At 37.4% G+C, this 22,497-nt stretch overlaps 1 protein-coding gene across 1 annotated transcript; it reads left to right on the forward strand.

The window, feature by feature from the left end:
• The first annotated feature begins 906 nt into the window (after positions 1 to 906).
• Positions 907 to 21,380, forward strand: LOC127644850 (gastrula zinc finger protein XlCGF8.2DB-like). The gene is made up of 2 exons (XM_052128255.1): positions 907 to 1,071; positions 19,657 to 21,380. Exons 1-2 carry the CDS (start codon positions 987 to 989, stop codon positions 20,676 to 20,678), a joined length of 1,107 nt encoding a protein of 368 aa, XP_051984215.1. The 5' UTR covers positions 907 to 986; the 3' UTR covers positions 20,679 to 21,380.
• Positions 21,381 to 22,497: the final 1,117 nt, after the last annotated feature.

A 22,497-nucleotide genomic window follows, 5' to 3' on the forward strand; every position in this document is an offset into this window, starting at 1 on the left:
GTTGATGTGCTGGGTGAAAAAGAAGAATGTATAAACATTTGTAGTATCCTGTAGAAACCTGAGGGACAACCAGAACTAAAATAAATAACAATACATGATGTATTGATGACCCCTGACCCCAATCCCCTACCTCTTTTTCCAACCCTATATAATGTTGCATTAATGCTGAATGTTATTTCTTTATAGTTATTATTCTTCTCATGTCCTAGTTCAGTTCCTGTTCTGTTATTCTATGTAATTACTTTGGCAATACAAAATGTCTTTGTCATGCCAATAAAGCGCATTGAATTGAATTGAGAGAGTTATATATATATATTAAAGTTAACTTGAAACATAATTAATAATAATCATTTATATTATCTGTTTTTCTTTAATGATTTTCAATGTTTTTCCTTTTATATTTGCTTGATCAAATCCTAATTAAATTGTTCTAAACTATTTTATATGTTGTTTTAAAAAGCTTTTGCAATACAAAATGTACTTTTGTCATGCAAATAAAGCAAATTTAATTTATTTTAATTTGATCAGATTCTGGTGTTACTGCATCATGCATCAGTTGCAGCTAAATTCATTTTTGAGCTGCACCTCTTCAGAAACCAATTACTGCCTTAATGTACTTCATTCACAGTACTTTTATTATCTTATGTTCATAATGTCCTGTTAAATGCATATTTTATTTTATATTGCATAGTGTATATTGTTATTATAGTTTTTATTTGATTTGATTCATTACCTGGCACCTTATTTTAATTCTATCTTTATTGCTATTTGTTACCATTTTATTATTGCTTGTCTTGTCATCTGTTTTGTCTTGTTAATGCTTTGGCAATATTGTATGTAAACACAATCATGCCAATAAATACTTTTAAATTGAAATTGAGAGAGCGCGTACGTGCGTGTCACCATTTTGGCTAAAACACGTTTGCAAACAAGCAGGATTAATTTACGGTTTATCAACTGAAATCTGCGAACACATTATTCTTAAAATGGAGTTTATTAAACAGGAGAGTGAAGACACGAGGGATTCAGAACCATGTAGAGTAAAAAATGAAGATACAGAGGAGCAAATAGGTTGGTGTACATTCATGAATTTTCATTAATAACTGAGGAACGTTAAGCCTTGTTTATCATTTTGCTTGGAATCGCAGCGCGTCTTGCGCTCGCAGCTCAACGCATTTAAGGCCCAAACATACTTTACGTTAGTACGTGAACGCTGACGCATCTTGCTAAACAAGCTCGATTTCACGCTTCGTTGCGTTGTTAAATGTCTCAAGTGCAATTCTTAGAGCTACAGCGGGTTTTCTTTTTTCAATCAACAACTAAAATTAGCAGAGCAGCAATTTGAGGAGAGTAGGGCTACAACAACTAATCGATAATTATCGATAATGGAAATCATCGATAACAAATTTCATTATCGATTTGTTGGGTATTTGCGGCGAGCACGGAGAAGCCCCGTCAGTGACGTCACTTCACAGCCCAGGTGAAAAATGTATTGCATGATAAAACCCTATTTGTCCAGCGCATGAGAGCACTTTGTAAACACTTAAAAAAAATTCATAATAAACATACAGTTTAATGTGGAGCGGTTGCTGCATCAGGTGCGTTGACAGAGTGATTGTGCTGTTTGATGTGCTTGACCGTGCGTTCAGACCAGAGGCGGCGAGAGCGTCAAATCGACCGGAAGTCATTCATTTTCTATGACAGCCAGTGTCTCTCGGCGGCGAGAAGCGGCGCGGCGAGTCTTGGGCGGTGTGGGCATAGACATCATGTAGATCAGTGGTTCTCAACCTTTTTTGAACAAACGCCCCCCTGACCTCTTCATGATCCTCTTAACGCCCCCCCTAAAAAAATACACTTCAGAAATACTATTACAGCCAAACAATTGCAACACTGATACCTGAAGCCTGAGTTTTTGGTAAAAAAAAAACTGAAACAGAAGTTTCTTATTGTATTTAAACTACATGTAAAAGCCTCAAGTTGAGTAATATTGTGTTTGGAAAAAAATGCAAAAACACATGGATTGTTTGAAAGGTATTGCAAATGTATTTAGAAATTCAAACAAATTCAGGCTCACACACAAAATGTTTTAAGATGAACCAATCACGTGAACAATAACGTAACTAACCTAAATGGCCAATGAAAAAGCAGCGGTCGTTCGCGCACTCAATTAGGCAATATATACTAGGCTTCAAATTTGAATAGCCTACAAACGGTCATTTGATTTCAAATGACGAAAAAAGACGACAACAGCTCGGCCACCTGAACTGAACCGAAGAAAAAACGACGTCAAAAACAGCCACTTTTTAATCATTAACATAATTTAACTCATTAGTTACACATAATTTAACTCATTAATTATGCGCCTAATTTGTGCCTAAGTGCCCCCCTCTCTGCTGCCTCGTTCACACCGCCCCCCAACACTGGCCAAACGCCCCCTAGGGGGCGGTACCGCCCCGTTGAGAAACGCTGATGTAGATAGACGGCATTCACTGAAGTACAGGGGTTTCAGTACAGCGACGCACAAGGGGCGTGGCCATGACATAAAACAAATTTCAGGTCAGCGCACATGTGCATTATAGTGCCTTCTTTCCGCGGGCTTTTCAAATTTTCATCGCGGGCTTTTCATAACAGCGACAGCAAACTGATGGAACAGCCATGGAGAATCTAAGACAAAATAGGGAAATCGGTAAATGTTTTTGTTGTTTTACTATGATACAGAGGCAGATGATTATGTAAAAGATGCGGTAGCATTTTAATGTAAAGAACGAGTAACGATAAATAATTTTTGTTACCGTTTGCAATATAAGTGCATATGAACTATGCAAATTTTGAATTAGGAGAACGCCTACACTACCACGTCACATTTTTACGCTGTACTGAAACCCCTGGAAATAAGTGACTGCCGTAGATAGACGCCCTATCGACCGCTACTGCCTACTGGCGCGTACGAGCCGCGGCGCCGCCATCTTAGACCGGTCACCCGCTCCACTCAGTGTAATCTGTATGGCAGGTGCAATGAACTGTCAGCGCATTTAATTAATCATACCTCACTGAATACTGAACTGAGTTTTTTTGCTGCAAAGGTCATTCATGTAGCTATGATACAGGACACATGGTTCGGCGTATTTTAATATTCATAGTAGGCTTAACAGTAATATAATATTCTGATATAAGATATAAAGTGACCAGACGTCCAAAATCAAAATATGTGATGTAGGATATAAGGTATTTAATAAATCACACACTATAAATATGATAAAGAATCAGAAACAGATAGTTGCAGTAAAGTAAGATATTTTAATAAGTTGAAGAAACTATTTATAGCTAACAACAAAATACTACGTTACTAGCTAAGCTACAAGTAGTGACTGCCCAACACTGATAATACAGTCTGTGACACTTGTGTAAAATTCACTGGCCACTGTTATTATACCAATAATAATTGTTTAATTCCTACATAGAATTATTGTGTCAATTGTAATCTAAAGCCGGGATTAACTTTAGGGTAACGTTAGATGGAGTAATAATGTAATTTTACCACAGGACGTCTGTAATATTAATGGCCAATTCGCACAGGATAATAAATATAGGTTATCAATAAAACTAGCAGAAGTGGGAGGGGTAACTCGATTTGCGCATCGCCGTCATGCGTGTATTAAGTTACATTGCTTCCTGATATCACGTGCGCAAACACAAATAACCTATACAACAGGGCCGTTGAATGCTTGTATCTGATAACCGAGAAGCTCTTGTAATTATTACTTTACCCCACCTCTCCATGCCGTGTGAACACCGGCTGGTGCAGTAAACATAGCCTAGCTAACGTTAGCTGGCTACGATTTCAGTACAGTAATATCAAAGATCCTTGCTCCTTCTCAATTATCTGGTAATATTCTATTCACAAAATGCAACCAATAGTACGGTAATGTTAAAACTTACTTTTGAAAAGTAATCCCCCGGGCCCTGTTTGCGATGGTCCGCCGATTAGAACAGGAAAATGCTCCACAGTGCTCTGGCATCTTAACTGCTGCCGCGCAACGAAACTAGGAGTACGACCGGTTTAAGATGGCGGCCGTATTTCTCAGTGCGAAGCGGCCGATAGGGCATCTAGTCTCTATATAATATCTATGGGTGTGGGCGTCAGAGGAAAGTTAAAGTGCAGCCAAAAAAAAAAAAAGTGCAGCCAACATTATGGTAATGAGCTTTGACGCGGTTCGGTGGCAACCTATTGGAGTGTAGGAGTGCTCCGCTCTAGCGAAGTCTAGAGAACACAACAGTGTACACTTTGGTTCCCACCAAACATTAGTTCCGAAGACAAAATGGAAGAGAAATCATTATTGCCATGGCGGGTTTTCCCGTAATATTTGATCTGCCCCTGTTTGCTTACAGGGATATAAATAAAATAAAAAACGATGAGTGGACAAAGGTGTCTGAAATTGTTAGTGTGCCAGGTGAGTTGATGAAGTGGATATTATGGTTTATATAATATTATATAATAATATATTAAAATATTTCATGAGGATATAAGATATGTATATAATATAAATGTATATAATCAGCGACAGCGTACAAGCATACTATACGTATCTGACATAATTATGTATTTTTCAGTTGGGCCGAATTATTAACGTTTCGGTTCTCGAGTCACTATTGTCCCACTCCATTCCCTATGGATAATTTTACACTTTAAAGATGAGAATTTTTTGTTAAGTTTGACAAGTTAAGTAACTTGTTTCGCGTATGCCCAGAAAGTAATAATAATAATACATATAAACTGAACTCTTTATGATTCAGGCTTTTTAAAGTTTGGAGAGTAAAGAATCAGTAATTCAGTAATGTAAATCAAACCAAATCCGTAATATTTGATCTGCCCCTGTTTGCTTACAGGGATATAAATAAAATAAAAAACGATGAGTGGACAAAGGTGTCTGAAATTGTTAGTGTGCCAGGTGAGTTGATGAAGTGGATATTATGGTCCCTTTATCATTTCAGTTTTTTGAAAAATCATATTTAAAAAAAATACAATTTTGTTTTATCCGATTAATCACTGAAATAATTGAAGATTAATCGATTATCAAAATAATCATTAATTGCAGCCCTAGAGGAGAGTCTTGCCAAAAAATTTGGACTATAAAAACATATTTTCTGAGCCAGTAGGCAACACTATCAATCGAAAATAAATTAAGAGACTTATCTAGGTCTTATCTAGTAAGGTATCTTTTTATTTTGCAATCATGTCATTGCAGCTGCCAGCTAGATGCAGGCCCGGTTTAGAGCACTCTCAATTGAATATGTAAGCTTAATAATACTGTATATTGGCAAAGCAATGTGCTGGTTTGCAAAACAGCCGGTACTCCATCGTAAAATAATGAGCGACATTAGTTAAGATGAATGTTAACTCTTAAATTGTAACATTATGGGGAACCCAGCCCTTTTCTGGATTATTGAATACACCCTTTACAGGATGAGAAATTGCTCATTTTAATTTACAGACCCAAAGTCTGATTGCATTAAATCAGTATCAAATCTACAGTATAATCATTCCTTGGAGACAACTGAAAAACAATTATGAATTTCACTTTCATCTGTAATATTTTTCCTGGTACCAGTCCATGTATTCATTATTGCCAAAGACTACTCGAACAAACTTTAAAGTTGAAAAGATTGTAGTTTTCTGGGTCGGTTGTGTCACTCAGATCCAATTTAATAGTGTGTTTGATGACTTTTTTTTTTTAAGTAAATAAAGGTAATTCGAACTGAAACAAATGTTAAGGTATTATTTGAAGATGTTTAATGGCATATGTGCTAACAGAAATATTTGACTGATTACAAATCATAAGGAAGGTCTGGCAGACCAGATTATCTAACAGTCATTGTAAATCAGTACAAAATAAGGGTTTTGAATATTAAAACACAACAATGCAATCACAAAATTTCGGATGGGTACATTACCAAGCATTTAAATGTTATTTATATGTTATATGTTAATTAAATAAGTAGCCTATATTTCACCCAGAGGTGCACCTCAGTCCATGTGGGCAAATGGACAGCTGCTCGGCTGTATGTGCGTGTTTGGAAACAATTATAGAGAAATACAGAGATGTTTCATGTTGGAGCAGGATTTATGCCAACTTTTTGTACTGGTGATCAATATGCTGCGCTCTACAGAAAATAAAGTACTAAAATAGTTATCAGGGGAGAGCTATTGATAAGCATTACAAATTTGTTTGTCATGAAGTCTTATTTACATGATTCTGGTGTAATCTAATGCAGTCTTGTAAAATTATTCCATTGTGGAATAAGTTCAGCTCATTTCAAACATCATTCAGTGGAAGGGGAGGACGATGAGCCTTTGAATATTGTTTTGCACAACAGAGGAAGATTTGATCACTCGGTTTGGATTCTTAATAATATTGCTTAAAGAGTCATGAATGACCCAAAATCAATTTTGAAACATTCAGAGAAATGGCAAGTAGCATGGAAACGGCATTGAAGAGGTTTAATTATTCCTTATACTCTATTATTGCAATAATCGGAGTATCGGTGTACATGTAAGCCTAAATAGCCTTTTAACTCCTGCCACACTTGTAATGAAAGTGTATAATGAATTATTTAAAACTATACAATTTCTGTGAAAATAGCACAGTTACTGTTACTACTGTACAATCTTGATAAATGTAAGCAAGAGTGATAATGTGTAATTTAAAAAAACTTAATTTTGGTGCATGCAGATTAGGGCTGGGCAATACGACAATGTTTTCAGATATCAATGATATCTTACAAATATCCTGATGCCGATTGCGACATTTAATTGGCAGACGATGATCGACGATTTTGGGAAATTGCAAAACCATGGATCTGGGAATTTGCCAAATATAATAAACAGTGGCCAGGGTGTGAAACTAGCGCCACCAAATGCGATGAGGCTGAATCAGTTTGCAAGCTCCTTGTCCAAATGTATTTAATGCGCTGGTAATTTTCCTCATCTACCCACAATAGACGTGTGACACATGACAAGAAATGCTGTTAGTCACAAAGACATGTGCTTGAAGAAACACACTGTATTCGATTTTTAAGAACAGACAAAAGAAAAGAAGTCAGTGCTTGTGTCTGATTCACTGTTTGTTCAGAGGCGTGCAGCACAAGCCTGTCTTGTGGATCAAGCACAAGTAAACAGTTTTCTAAAAACTGTTTGTAACAAAAATGTTGTCTATGAAAATGCTGCAAATGATCTCCGATCGTCTCAGGAGGTGCTGTGAGTTTAGTTCGCTTTATTTCCATGGACCAGAGCGCAGTTAACATGCATTGTGAATGCAGCTCTGCAGGTTTAGTAATATATATCTTTTGTATTAAAGAAACCAAGAGCGAAAGTGTTTAAATCATAAAATAATACAAAACACGTTCACCTTGAGCCTAAAATCAAGTTTTATTTTTTTCTTCAGGCAGCATTTTCTTTATTACCAAAAGCAATACAAACACAAATTTGATAAGAACACACATTTAGCAGCAATATATTGGGAACACAAGGAAATGTATTAGGCTTTTTTTATTATGATGATTATTATTATTTTTACATTTATAATTGTCTTTAGTTCTTAATCTGTAGGCTATTACCGTAATTTCCGGACTATTGAGCGCACCTGAATATAAGCCGCACCCACTGATTTTTAAATAAAATATAATTTTAAACATAAATAAGCCGCACCTGTCTATAAGCCGCAGGTGCCTACCGGTACATTGAAACAAATTAACTTTTCTCAGGCTTTAACGAAACACGGCTTGTAACAAAAATAAATAGGCTTTAATGAAACACGGTGTGGCAGTGGGGGCGTGGTCAAGCACCCGTCCGGGAGAGAAAAGCGGTAAGGGCGCTTACACCTGAGCTAAATTATGTCTAACACCGGTGTCTAATTTCAGTAAGCATGGGGAGAGCGGCATAAAAAGGCAGCAGCCACAGAGCTGAGAGAGTGACACATGTCAGTCTAGTGTTGGCGCATAGAAGAATTGAGAAACTTTATAAAATTGATTGTAAACATTGCTGTGGCCATTAAGAGCCTTACCTGGAACGTCAAGTGCCCTGCTGAAAACTGTCACACTGGTGCCCGTGTGACAGTTTTCCCAAGAAGGACACGTGAAGCAGGGCACTTGAAATTAGACACCGGTGTTAGACATAATTTAGCGCAGGTGTAAGCGCCCTTACCGCTTTTCTCTCCCGGACGGGCGCTTGACCACGCCCCCGCTGCCACACACGGCTTGTAATAAAACATTTGCAGTAAACAGTAGCCTACCAATAAAGTCATTGGTCACTATCTTCCTCGTCCTGTGCACTGAAACCACTGAAGTCATCTCCTTCGGTGTCGGCGTTGAATAGCCTCAGATTTAGTTGTCTTTTTGCACTGAGTCAATTCCTCACGCTGCTGTTTCCAACGTCTTATCATCGACCAAGCTCCCGTGCAGCAGCTCTATTTCCTTTTCAACAGCCAGATCAATCGCCTTCAACTTGAAAGCAGCATATATGCGTTTCTCCATGTCTTTGCCATGGTGAGGGTGACAAAATTACTACCGTAATCAGAATGATGGGAAGTTTGAGCGCGCTCGATTTAATCTAAACAGTAAACAAAAAAAGTTGTTTTGACCTTAACCCGTTCGGCAATTTCATTGGTCTAATGAAAGCTTCACGCCGCCAAAAAACTGAGCACGTCACAGAATGTTTTAAAAAAAAAAAAATGTAGCAAATTTGAAAGCGGGAAAAATCCATATATTAGCCGCGTCATTGTATAAGCCGCGAGGTTCAAAGCGTGGGAAAAAAGTTGCGGCTTATAGTCCGGAAATTACGGTAGTAATTTTCCACCTGTTGTCATTGACGGATACTTGCATTATGGCAAATGGAGCCGTTGGAGATGGTAAATGTTTGGATTTGGGGAGGTGGTTAAAAAAGATTTTTTTGAACACATTGATACTTTAATAGCTTTTTTTTCATGAATTTTAAAGTACAATTTGAATTTTTTCAATAAATTCATTACATTTTTTAAAGCAAAAATATTCACTGACCCGCAGCAGGGGGGTTGACGATACATACATTTTTAAGCCGAATATCGATAAAATATTTTTTACATGTCGCCCAGCCAGAATGCAGAGTGTTGTCTTTTTTTTCTCATCAATTCTGAATAGAATGTCAGGGCTGTTCAGCTGCTTGAGAGGTTTGAATTTCTCGATAGCACTTTAAACTAGAAATGTCCAGAATTTGAGAGGGTCTTAAGTTTTGAAGTCCATGCCACAATATCAAGGGAAGCCGCTGTGATAGCAAGTGATCAGCTCTGCACTAGGGCTGCACGATTTGGGGAAAATGTCATATTGCGATTATTGAGGCTAATATTGCGATTTGCGATATAATAAACAAATGGTAACATGAGTCAACTTGCTTGGTTATCAAGGAAAATGCACAAATAGATTACTGATAATGCTGAAATGTGTATTTCTCAACTCAAATATACAAACTAGCAACAACAACAACTAAAAATGCAGTGTTTTCAAATTAAAATAATATTTTTACAAAATTAAATAATAACATATTTGCATTATTGCAAACTTGTTATTTTCTCAATATTACACCTAAATAAAATGGAACAATAAATAAGAACATACACATTTTCTTGAAAATAAGATTGTCCAAACAAACAGGGACATTTAAGCAGGATGTAACATGTACTTTGTATAAACTCTTTTGAAAAGGAAACTGGATATAAAAGTGTGGTTCACTCAAGCCACTAAAACTGATGTTGTTGCTGTTGCTGTTGTGTTTATTTATTTATTTTTTTGGTATTTCCAAATACTCTTTCTAAAAAGTTCTACTTATCGCTGGTACCTCTTGTCCAGTGTGTGGATCATTTTCTGAAATCCCACTTTGCAAACAGTGCATCATGTCTCTTTATATCTCTGTGAAGACTTGTCATATGGCGTGACACTCGCAAACACATCTGTAATTGTGCTTTGTGTTGTTTGGCTTACTGGGCTTTTTAATGTAGTTTTAGTCAATGAAAACTGTTGACATTTTAGTCATATTTTAGTAACATTTAGTCATATTGATATTTAGTCACTGAACACCGTAAACATTTGAGCTATAAGAGTATTATTGATAAGCATTTGTCAATCTTGTCTATCCAAAACCAATATATATATATATATATATATATATATATATATATATATATATATATATATATATATATATATACAGGTCCTTCTCAAAAAATTAGCATATTGTGATAAAGTTCATTATTTTCCATAATGTAATGATAAAAATTAAACTTTTATATATTTTAGATTCATTGCACACCGACTGAAATATTTCAGGTCTTTTATTGTTTTAATACTGATGATTTTGGCATACAGCTCATGAAAACCCAAAATTCTCAAAAAATTAGCATATCATGAAAAGGGTCTCTAAACAAGCTATTAACCTAATCATCTGAATCAACTAATTAACTCTAAACACCTGCAAAAGATTCCTGAGGCTTTTAAAAACTCCCAGCCTGTTTCATTACTCAAAACCGCAATCATGGGTAAGACTGCCGACCTGACTGCTGTCCAGAAGGCCATCATTGACACCCTCAAGCAAGAGGGTAAGACACAGAAAGAAATTTCTGAACAAATAGGCTGTTCCCAGAGTGCTGTATCAAGGCACCTCAGTGGGAAGTCTGTGGGAAGGAAAAAGTGTGGCAAAAACGCTGCACAACGAGAAGAGGTGACCGGACCCTGAGGAAGATTGTGGAGAAGGACCGATTCCAGACCTTGGGGACCTCGCGGAAGCAGTGGACTGAGTCTGGAGTAGAAACATCCAGAGCCACCGTGCACAGGCGTGTGCAGGAAATGGGCTACAGGTGCCGCATTCCCCAGGTCAAGCCACTTTTGAACCAGAAACAGCGGCAGAAGCGCCTGACCTGGGCTACAGAGAAGCAGCACTGGAATGTTGCTCAGTGGTCCAAAGTACTTTTTTCGGATGAAAGCAAATTTTGCACGTCATTCGGAAATCAAGGTGCCAGAGTCCTGGAGGAAGACTGGGGAGAAGGAATGATGGTCTGGGGTGCCATGTCAGCTGCTGGTGTTGGTCCACTGTGTTTTATCAAGGGCAGGGTCAATGCAGCTAGCTATCAGGAGATTTTGGAGCACTTCATGCTTCCATCTGCTGAAAAGCTTTATGGAGATGAAGATTTCATTTTTCAGCACGACCTGGCACCTGCTCACAGTGCCAAAACCACTGGTAAATGGTTTACTGACCATGGTATTACTGTGCTCAATTGGCCTGCCAACTCTCCTGACCTGAACCCCATAGAGAATCTGTGGGATATTGTGAAGAGAAAGTTAAGAGACGCAAGACCCAACACTCTGGATGACCTTAAGGCCGCTATCGAAGCATCCTGGGCCTCCATAACACCTCAGCAGTGCCACAGGCTGATTGCCTCCATGCCACGCCGCATTGAAGCAGTCATTTCTGCAAAAGGATTCCCTACCAAGTATTGAGTGCATAACTGAACATAATTATTTGAAGGTTGACTTTTTTTGTATTAAAAACACTTCTTTTATTGGTCGGATGAAATATGCTAATTTTTTGAGATAGGAATTTTGGGTTTTCATGAGCTGTATGCCAAAATCATCAGTATTAAAACAATAAAAGACCTGAAATATTTCAGTTGGTGTGCAATGAATCTAAAATATATGAAAGTTTAATTTTTATCATTACATTATGGAAAATAATGAACTTTATCACAATATGATAATTTTTTGAGAAGGACCTGTATACACACACACACACATTTTATTGTTGTTGTCATTTTAGTGTTCTTTTTCACATAAGATTGATCTTATCATGATGATCTCGTGATGTTGACATTGCGAGCGCCAGACAGCAGGGGTGAGAGATGAGACTCTGTGTTAGAGTGCACATCACCCGGCAGAACTTTATATCTCTCCCGGTCTCGACTCCCACTCAGATTGTGTCTCTTCTGCGACTGGTTGAAGCAGTTCTGACCGCACAGAGAATGACAGTTTTGGAGTTTGTGCTTATTTACATGACACGCTCCCATATTATTTGAACTTTAATTATTGATGAAATAAAGATATATCGCCAAGCTGTAATCTGTGTTTCTGTGTTATTTTTTCTGGCCACCAGTTCAGTGTCGGTCTGCTCGGCATCCATCTTCACCTGATTTCCATGCTGAACACCGGAAACTCACATGACATGTCCACATGTGCCACTCCCTAAACTGAGACTGACTGTCATCTTTTTATTAGCGGTGTAGAAAATGGGCAAACAGCTCTCAGAGAGAATGGGCTGTCACGTCCACACACGCACTTATTTATTTAATATAATCGCAGCATTTTGCCATCATATAATCGTACAGGCTGACATCGCGATTGCGATATGATTAATTGTGCAGCACTACTCTGCACTATCCCATCTCTGGAGCGCTTATAGCGAGGGAAGCCCGGTTGAAGCGCACAATCCAAAATTACACTAGAATAGAGCAGAGTGCATCACTTGTGCGAGATTCTGTGCTGTCTACACTAGCATGAAAACCAGGCTTCAACTGCACTGTGCAAAGGGCACTTACACACTAGGGAAAGCTCCTATGTAGCGTTTGATGCACTGGACTGCGAAAGGTCCATTTGGAAGGCGTGTTTTGCCTTCATTTGGAAGTTCCAGTAATGATTCCTGTCTTATGCAGTCTGTAGCCAAATGATGAGACCATTTTAGATTTCTACAGAGCAGATAGAACAAATACGAGATGAATTTAATACAACTCTTGTAAAAATGTTTGTTTTTAGAGACATAAATGCAATCCAATTATTGATCTTACAGTAATTATATTTCAAATTAAAAATCTAAACAAACAATAAATATAATGGCATATTTCATTCATTTATTCTTTTAAAAAATTACACCATAAATTACACCATTACAACAGAATGTTTGTGAATCTTTAACTACACATTGTCATATGAAACACCTGTCAGTAACTGCACTGTTTGATTGAAGTCTAATAGGTCTAAAGTTCGACATTAAATACTGTTTCAGTGACAGTTTAGACTAGGGATGCCGGGATAATATGGTTTCACTATTAATCACGATTAAAAATGTCATGGTTAATTTAACTGCAAGAATTTAAGATCTACAGCTAAAAACCATGTAATGTTTTTACATGTGGCAAAATATTATGTAATATATAAATATATATTAGTTTATTTTAGCTCACACCTCAAATAAACTTTGGTTGACATAAAAATATGCGCACCTCTATAGCATGCATTAAAAGTAGGATAGGGTGTGAACCAGTGCTCGAATTGAGTGAAGTCTTATGGGGGTCCCCAAGTTTTTTTTACTGGGAGAATGTAGGTTTAGTCTTGCAATATACACTTTATACAAAATATACAATATATTTGATCATAATATGTGTATATATATATATATATATATATATATATATATATATATATATATATATATAATTATTCTTTTAAATTACTTACTAAAGCACTACTGGATTTAGAGGGCAGCAGACCCAAAACAGCAACTATGGCAAATATACCAGGGCACTACATATAAGGCTCTTGAAGACCCGTAAAAGCAAGTAACTTCAAAATACATTGAAATGTCTCAAAAACAGTAGAAAATAATCAGATGGCTTCCAGATTCACTGGATTTCATTGATGTACAGCCATGGGGAGTATTGTTTCCTCCATATCTCTAACTGATTTCTCCAGTTATCAACATCCTTGCTCTGAGTTTTTGTGGTGCTGAGCCGTTCCTAGCTGTTGGTGGGAGTTAGCTGTTCTGAGCTGTTGCTGACCTGCTCTTTGCTCTTGTTGATCTGTGCTGAGCTGCTGTTGGTGGTACAGACCCATATAAAGCTGTTATCACTGCATTTGTCCTCTTCTGAGATCTTGTTACTGCTAACCTGTGCTGAGCTCCTGCCACTGCCCTCTGCTAAACTGGAATGGACTGTGCTTGCCTTGGAGGTCCTCTTTACCTGCACACTAGACAATGCCATGTTTTGGTTTCAATATTTGTATTTTTAAATAAATACACATAATGAAATGAAATATACACTACCATTCAGAAGTTGAGATCGATACAATTTTTTAAATGTTTTTAAAAGTCTCTCCTGCTCAAAGCTGCATTGATTTGATAAAAAAACAGTAATATTGTGAATATATAGTAAAATGCGTGATCAACACTGAATTTTCAGCATCATTACTCCAGTCTTCAGTGTCACATGATCCGTCATAATCACACTATGTAATAAACATTTATTTTATTTTTCAGGATTTTTTGATCAATAGAAAGTTCAAAAGAACAGTTTCTATTTGAAATAGAATCTTTTGTTACATTATAAATGTCTTAACTGTCACTTTTGATCAATTCAATGCAACCATACTGAATAAAAGTATTAATTTCTTTCCCAACATTTTTTAAAAATACATTCTTACTGACCACAAGCTTTTAAATGGTGGTGTATAATGCTACAAAATGCTTTTATATTTCAGATCTGAAGGATCATGTGATGAAGACTGGAGAAACGTTGGTGAAAATTCAGCTTTGATCACAGAAATAAATGATATTTTATTGTATTATTATTTTAAATTGTAATAATATTTCATAAAATTACTGTTTTTACTGTATTTTGCATCAAATCAATGCAGGCTTGGTGAGCAGAAGAGACTCTTGAACAGTAGTGTACATCCAACAGAATGATTCTAGCTTTTTTTACCAATGTAGTTTTTACCCTAAAAACAACTGGATGATTAATGTGGATTATGTGACACTGTGATAATAATGTTTGTTCCAAAATACTTTAAAGATTAAATGATTAAATGGATGAAACTTGTTTATTAGATATTAAACATATAGATTGTGACAAAACAGGCTGTCAGTCTGTGTGTTGGTGGGGATTTTTCAACTATTTCATCACATGCGATTTTTACATAGTTACGTCCAGTAGGTGGCGGAAAAGCACTGTTATGAGTGAGTAAGTCAGCAACTATTCAACGACCATTTCAGTGAAAAAGGCTGCTTTATTCAGAAACAAACAATGCCATGGCAATCAATGTCAATTATTGCTATTTCAAGAGTGAATCCCGCATAAATGCGTATGTAATTCCCGAAACTTTGTGTTTACGTGGCCATTGGTCCTGGCTGGCAGCATGAAAAACAAGATTTATACAAATTCTGAATGGAAATTAGAAAGCATAGAAAGCACACATCGCTCCCTTTACTAAAAAGCTGTTATCCATCTCCGTCGAGATCTCTAGCACTCCCGTAGAACCAGGACTATTAATAATGAAAAAAATAGTAACTTAAGCCTAAATGTTTCCAATTACGCAAGGAATACAAAAGCCCCGATATGGTGTGGGTAGATATAAAGTAGAAAGATATATAGAGAGAGACAATTACCCCTCGAAAAAGTCGGTAAAAAGCTTTCTCTTCCCGACCTCGAGTGGAGGTTTATTTTTCTCCATTTTTTAAAAGTTAAAATTAGCTTCAACGGAGCGGCGCCAATCAAACAGTCCTGTCAGTCAACGATGTCATGCGCACAGCACTCTTTAGATGTGGGCGGGCGTTTACATTTTAAAGAGACATGGCAACTAGCCAACTTTAAAAAAAATTATTGTAAATAATCAATTCACGAAATTTACCGTATCCATTGCATGCATTTAATCAGATTTGTTATTATTATTTTTTACTAAAATAGAAATATCTGAGGGACCCCCCTAATTCTATTTTTTACTTCTTATGGGGGGTCCCTAATACCTTATGGGGGGTCCCGGATCCCCCCAGCCCCCCCTCAATTCGAGCACTGGTGTGAACTGTGATAGAAATGTCTAACCCCTTTGAATCAGTGCTTTCTTTTTTTCCTTTTTTTCTCCCAATTTGGTATGCCCAATTCACAATGTGCTTTTAAGCCCTCGTGGTTGTGTAGTGATTCGCCTCAATCTGGGTGGCGGAGGACGAATCCCAGCTGCCTCCGCGTCTGAGACCACCAATCTGCGCCTCTTATCACATGGTTTTTACCTTGGAGACATAGGGCGTGTAGAAGCATCCACACACAACACGCCACGTTCCCCACTGAGAGCAAATCACATTATCAAATCAAATCGAATCACTTTATTGTCACACTACCATGTACACAAGTGCAACAGTAGGTGAAATTCTTGTGTGCAGTTCCGAGCAACATAGCAGTCATGACAGTGACGAGACATATACCAATTACAGTAAACAACATACTTGCACAACACAATTTACATATCAAATGTACACATACTTACACAACACAATAATTATATACAATGTACAGTAGACAATACACACAATATAGAATACACAATATACAATAAGTAAGAGTATATGAAATATATATAGTAGTTCTATTGAGGAGAATATGTTGACAATCCAGTGTGAGATTATAGATGAACACAAGGAGGTTACCCCATGTGACTCTCCAATCCCTAGCAAGCGGGCCAATTTGGTTGTTTAGGAGACCTGGCTGGAGTCACTCAGCACACCCTGGATTCGAACAGCATCTTTACTGGTTAAGCTACCCGGGCCCCTGGGGGATAGTGTATTAAAAACATAAAATATGTAAAAAAATATATATATATGGTATGATGGTAAAAACAGGGATTTGTAATTTTTGTGTTGGGGCCAGTGAAAATTTTGCCAGGGCCAGAAAAAAATCTGAAGTACTGTAGAAAAAATACTTAGCGTTGAGCCCTGAGGTGAGAAGAAATCTGCAGCAACTGTGGAACATTTGGAAATAATGCAGATAACGGACAACGAAAACTTCCAAAGTCTTCCTTGGACATCATGGGGCTCATTGTCTCAGATTGCTCAGCTGCAGCATGCGCAATACAACGTGACAAAAATGTATAATGTTTCACGCTATTGTACTTAATGTAATTAAGGTAAATCATAAACTTTATCATGTAATCATGAACACTGCTGCACTGTGTGACTGTACTGCCAATGATTTTCCCTTTAAAACATAATCATGGTAACAAATATTAAACTTGTGGCAGGAATGCACAAATATTTTTGTGCCTACTTGTAGAGTGTTGGGAATTGCTTTTGATGTTCCTTCCACCAGACCAAAGGATCCTCCTCACTATCAACAGCAGCAGAGAGAAAATAAGACTTTAGCTCAGCAGTTATGGCCATGTCTTGCAGACTGGAGTGAGAAGATGATGATGCTGTCCTGTGGTCCTCATCCACTTTAAAGAAACTACCCAATGTTTTTTTGGTCTTCTTTTTAGTGCTGGTGCATTTTGGTCATCTGTTTCCTCACTCACAGTCACAGATGGTTGAGGCTTTTAATAAACCAAGGAAAAATGTTGATTCATTCATAAAAGACTGTTATATACTACTACCACTACTACAGGAATGCCTATTTTTAATTAATACTGAAAATGGTCCAAACTAAATTACATTAGCCTATATGGCACACCCAACCTAAAATTATAATTACCTTCATGACTAGATATTGATGCCATTTCAGTTCTCAAACGAATCTTGACAGCTTCAACTCTGTCTTCATTGACATACATAAGCTTGAATCTGGGATCAACAACAGAAGCCATATCAAGTACCTCTTCTATCTGTGGACCATCATACTTCTTATTCAGGTAGTCCAGGATCTTCCTCTTGATGCATTTTGAGAGTTCTGTTTCTCCCTCCTCTGCCAAGATTGTATTGTTGGACAAGTGAAGAACAGGCTTCACATATTGCTCTCCTGAAGAGCATCAGTAAATTCAGCAAGAGGAGAAAGGGAGTTGTTGACTGCCTCAAGGACTTCTATATCCTGCCATGTGGGGACAAGGTGTCTGATTGTTTTGTCCATGGACAGAACACAAGAAATGGCACTCTGTTGTTCCAGCACCCTGTCAATCATTGCTTGATTTGATACCCACCTTGTTGGACACTCCATCTTAAGTTTGTGTTCAGGTAACCTAAGCTCTTTCTGGGCCTTGGACAACTCCCTCCTTCATCTCCAGCTATAGGAGAAGCACCCCTCAACCTTTTTGCACATATTCAGTGCACGTTAATCCATCCGTCTTTCAAAGCATTTTCTAAAACATAGTTCACTAAGCTATACATTTTATTTACAATTAAACAGATTACATTTAAAATTACATTAACATTTATATTATAGTTGACAACATATTTATAGTGATAGTTTAATCATCAAATAACAGCATTACAATACACAGAAGTTATGAAGTTGTTTCATGCTACTGTTCCATCACTAAATGCATTATAATTGCAATGTATGTGCTTACATAGCTATGCTGTCAAAAAATAAGAATATTACTGCCTATATCGTGGTTTTCAAATCCAGTCCTGTCCCCTCCTAGTACGTTTTAGACGTCACACTATTTAACACTAAAAAGCTTATGAGTTGAATCAGGTGTTTTAATTAGTGAGTCATCTAAACCTTTGTGGGAGGGTGGTGTCCCCAGGACAGGAGTTGAATAACCCTGGACTGTTAGACAAGTATATAATGGTATTGCAATGGCATAATAATAATAGTATGTGTACATTTTTGGGATAAATGTTATCATATTCTTAAGTAATAGCAGGCTACTCACCAATTGCTATGTGCAGCCTGTGCCCAAAACACTGGAGTCTGGTCCATTTATTAATAGCAACGGCATTCACTATATTTGCTGCGTTGTCTGTAGTGATGCAGAATTGTTGCTCCTCCTTTGAACACCAGGCAGCCAGCATCTCTTTCAATCTATGAGCGATCGCATCCTCAGTGTGATCTTGTGGTAATAGGACGTTTGCAAGCATCTGCTTTTCAGTTGAAACTCGTCATCGATGTAATGAACTGTTAGGCTCATATATGGTTCCATTGTTGTGCTCAACCATAAATCAGTCGTGGTGGAATAGAACACTATTTTTTGCAGATCTGATTCAAGGCCTTCCCGGCATTTTGAATAAAGTGAAGGTACCACAACTTGAGAAAAATGATTGCGGGAGGGGATGACATATCTCTTATCCAGTGTGTTTATGTGCTTAAGTACCCCGCACTGCAAACCGTATTAATCAGCACCATGTCTTTTGCAAAGAAATAGGTTATCGCTTCAGTTATCTCCATTTGCATTTGGGAACCTGCTGGGTAAATTCTCGCTTGACTTGGTGCTTTTTACTTCACGCTAAGACACTTTTAGATTTTAGATGGTTGAATACATTTGTGTTGTTGCATGATGGTGCAGAAACAGTTGTTCAATTTAACTTGCACAGTATAACATGCTGCTCTACAGAATCGCAGATTAACACGAGTTGACATCTGTAATCGTGACTTTTAACAATTATGTAATCGTGGCACCCGTAATTGTAATCGTGATTAGAAAATGTATTAATTGTGCTGAACTAATCTGTAAAATAACAGTTGAATTAGGACAATCAAGAGGAAAATGTTAGAAACAGATTTTATATATACAAAGTATATTAATATACAGATTTGAAATTTCATTTTAAATGAATTAACATCAATTGAGGATCACATAAAAAATTGCCATTTGAAATTGAGTCACTTTTATTTCTATTCATGTCACATTTATCATGCTTGAAATTAATTTTAACAATGTGTTCATTTTTAGACCTGATGGAAGTGAAAGAGGAAAGTCAAGAACTGACATTGGGGGAGAAACATCAGTATGAGGAACCTCATTTCAAAACTGAAGAAAAACCTTTTAGTTGCTCAGAGACTGAAAGTTTCTCACAAAAAAGACGGCGAAGAACTGGAGCCCAGGTTTTTTTCACCTGCCTTCAATGTAAAGAAAATTTCACATCTAAAGAACAACTTATGTGTCACTTTAGAGTTCACTCTGGAGAGAAGCCTTTCCCATGCGATCAGTGTGGAAAGAGCTTCATTCATAAAGCAAGCCTTAAGAATCACATGAGAATTCACTCTGGAAAGAGGCCCTACAAATGTGATCAGTGTGGAAAGAGTTATATACATAGAGATAACCTTAATGATCACATGAGAATTCACACTGGAGAGAAGCCTTTCACATGCCATCAGTGTGGAAAGAGTTTCACAATGAGAGGAAGCCTTCAGAAGCACATGCGGATTCACACTGGAGAGAAGCCTTTCACATGCCTTCAATGTGGAAAGAATTTTACACATAAAGGAAACCTTGAGGTTCACAAAAGAATTCACTCTGGAGAGAAGCCTTTCACATGCTCTCAGTGTGGGAAGTATTTTACACATAAAGGAAACCTAGCTGTTCACACACGAATTCACACTGGAGATAAGCCTTACACATGCCCTCAGTGTGGGAAGAGTTTCACATATCAAGCACACCTAGTAGGTCATATAGAGACGCATTCATGTGAGAAATTACACCGCTGTTCTCAGTGTGGCACAAGTTTCACTGAGGCAAGTCATCTCCAAAAACACCTCAAAACTCATGCAACTGAGAGGCCTCACATGTGTTCTTATTGTGGCAAAAGTTTTTTATGGATCCGCAATTTAAAAGAGCACCTGAAAATACATACCAATAAGAAACTTCATGTGTGCTTTGAGTGTGGGAAAGCCTTTGCTAGAGTCGCATGCTTGAAAAAGCATGAAAGAATACATATAGGAAAAAACATTGTAAGTGCTCAACTCATGGAATGAGTTTTACAGTTTAACAATCCTTCAAAGAACATGCAAGCATGCATAATGGAGAGATGCCACACATCTGCCCTTCATGTGGAAAGAGTTTCAGCCAATTAACTCCTCTGTCTCAAAAAAGTATAGTACAAAGTTTTTACTGTGAGCATGAAATGCCACAATTTGTGCAGGGATGTTTTTAATATTTAGGAGTAGCAGTTTTAATCATTTTTGTGATAGCGTTTGTCAAATAGTGCCAGCATCGTTTTTTTTATTTCCTGTCCTAGTCTGATTATTGTGCACTTCAAATTCCAGTCACATTTAACTGTCCAAATAATGGAATTTTAAGTGAATATACTGTATAAATGCCATGAACGGTTGTTTAATTTTCCAGTGTTATTGTATTATGTGAGCAGTCCAAATAAACTCCAAACAACACTATTTTGGCTGAGAGTGTTACAAATGTAGACTGATTTGCTGAGGTCTCGCTCTCTTCAGTCGGTAGTGTGACACACTTGCCAAATAAAAATGGTGGAGGGCTGACAAACATACCAGCTCACTGCAGCTCTCCCTCTCTTATCCCCTGTCTCATGGAGCTTGCTGAAATGGCAGCAGGAGTACCACGTGAGCATAAACAATTGTAATAGAGTGATTTAGGATTTGATTCATGGGGTAACTTTAACTTGTGTGACTGTGTAATTTATCCCCTCTAGACTTGCCTGATGTCCATATGCAGCTCTCAGTAAGTAAAGAAATTACGTTAAATTAAAACAGACGTTGTGCCTCGTTTTTCTGATTTTATTAGTTTGTTACTGGTAAAAAATAAAAATAAATGCAGGAAAAATGCTTGTTGACAATCAATACTGTTGCAATCAGCATTTGTGACGATATGCAACCGAGTGTGATCACAGATGAAAACGTTCAGATCAACTTGACCTCTTGTCAGTTCTTCAGTTAAAGAAGCAGCTTATTGGTGACTTGATGAAAACACAAGAGCCCACCTTGGTCATGTTGGATCCTTTTTTCTTGTTACTGGAACCATTAACACAGCAGGGAGGTCCAACGGTCAAGTGATTAAGAACCTACGGGCAGACACTAATCCGCTAAACGTAGATTTTCTAAGATTGTTGATTCATGCCAGCACTAAAGATTCCAGCTTCGCCAATTGGAGATCACTAAAGAAAATGTTAAAGAGGTTTGTGAACTTGCAGAAACGATGTCAGACACTGTAATATGCTCTGGCCCCCTCCCTGGTCGTTTTGGTGATGAGATTTATAGTAGATTAGTGTCACTGGATGTCTGAGTGGTGTCTGGAGTATAGCAGAGGATTTATAGACCATTGGAAGAGTTTTTAATGTAGACCTGACCTGATAAAGAGAGACGGTCTTCATCCCTCCAGGGAAGTAGCCGCTCTCCTCTCTAGTAATTTAGCTTATAGTCTTAACAGTGATAGTATTTTACTAACTGGGGCCAAGGTCAGGAAGCAGACAGACTGGCTTTGTCATCTGTCTGCAGGCTGCCATGAGACATCACACAGGTTGCATAAACTACAACACATAGAGACTTTTGGTAGTTCGAGGAACAGACTTGGGAAGCCTTAAGTCTCATTTATTTATAAATGCCCTTTAAAAATACACTGTAGGACAAAGTGATGAACATTAAAGAGTAAAAACAATAAACAAACTCAGCAAAAAAGAAACGTTCCTTTTTCAGGACACTGTATTTTAAATATAATTTTGTAAAAATCCAAATAACTTTACAGATCTTTATTGTAAAGGGTTAAAAAATGTTTTCCATGTTCAATGAAACGTATACAATTCATGAACATGCACCTGAGGAACGG

The sequence above is a fragment of the Xyrauchen texanus genome, chromosome 6 (genome assembly GCF_025860055.1).
Source record: "Xyrauchen texanus isolate HMW12.3.18 chromosome 6, RBS_HiC_50CHRs, whole genome shotgun sequence".
NCBI lineage: Eukaryota > Metazoa > Chordata > Actinopteri > Cypriniformes > Catostomidae > Xyrauchen > Xyrauchen texanus.

Excerpts from the sequence above, each read along its gene's own strand:
- LOC127644850 (XM_052128255.1), top strand. The coding sequence starts at position 987 with ATGGAGTTTATTAAACAGGAGAGTGAAGACACGAGGGATTCAGAACCA. Across the intron at positions 1,072-19,656 it reads AGATACAGAGGAGCAAATAG|ACCTGATGGAAGTGAAAGAG; the intron begins GTTGGTGTACAT and ends GTTCATTTTTAG.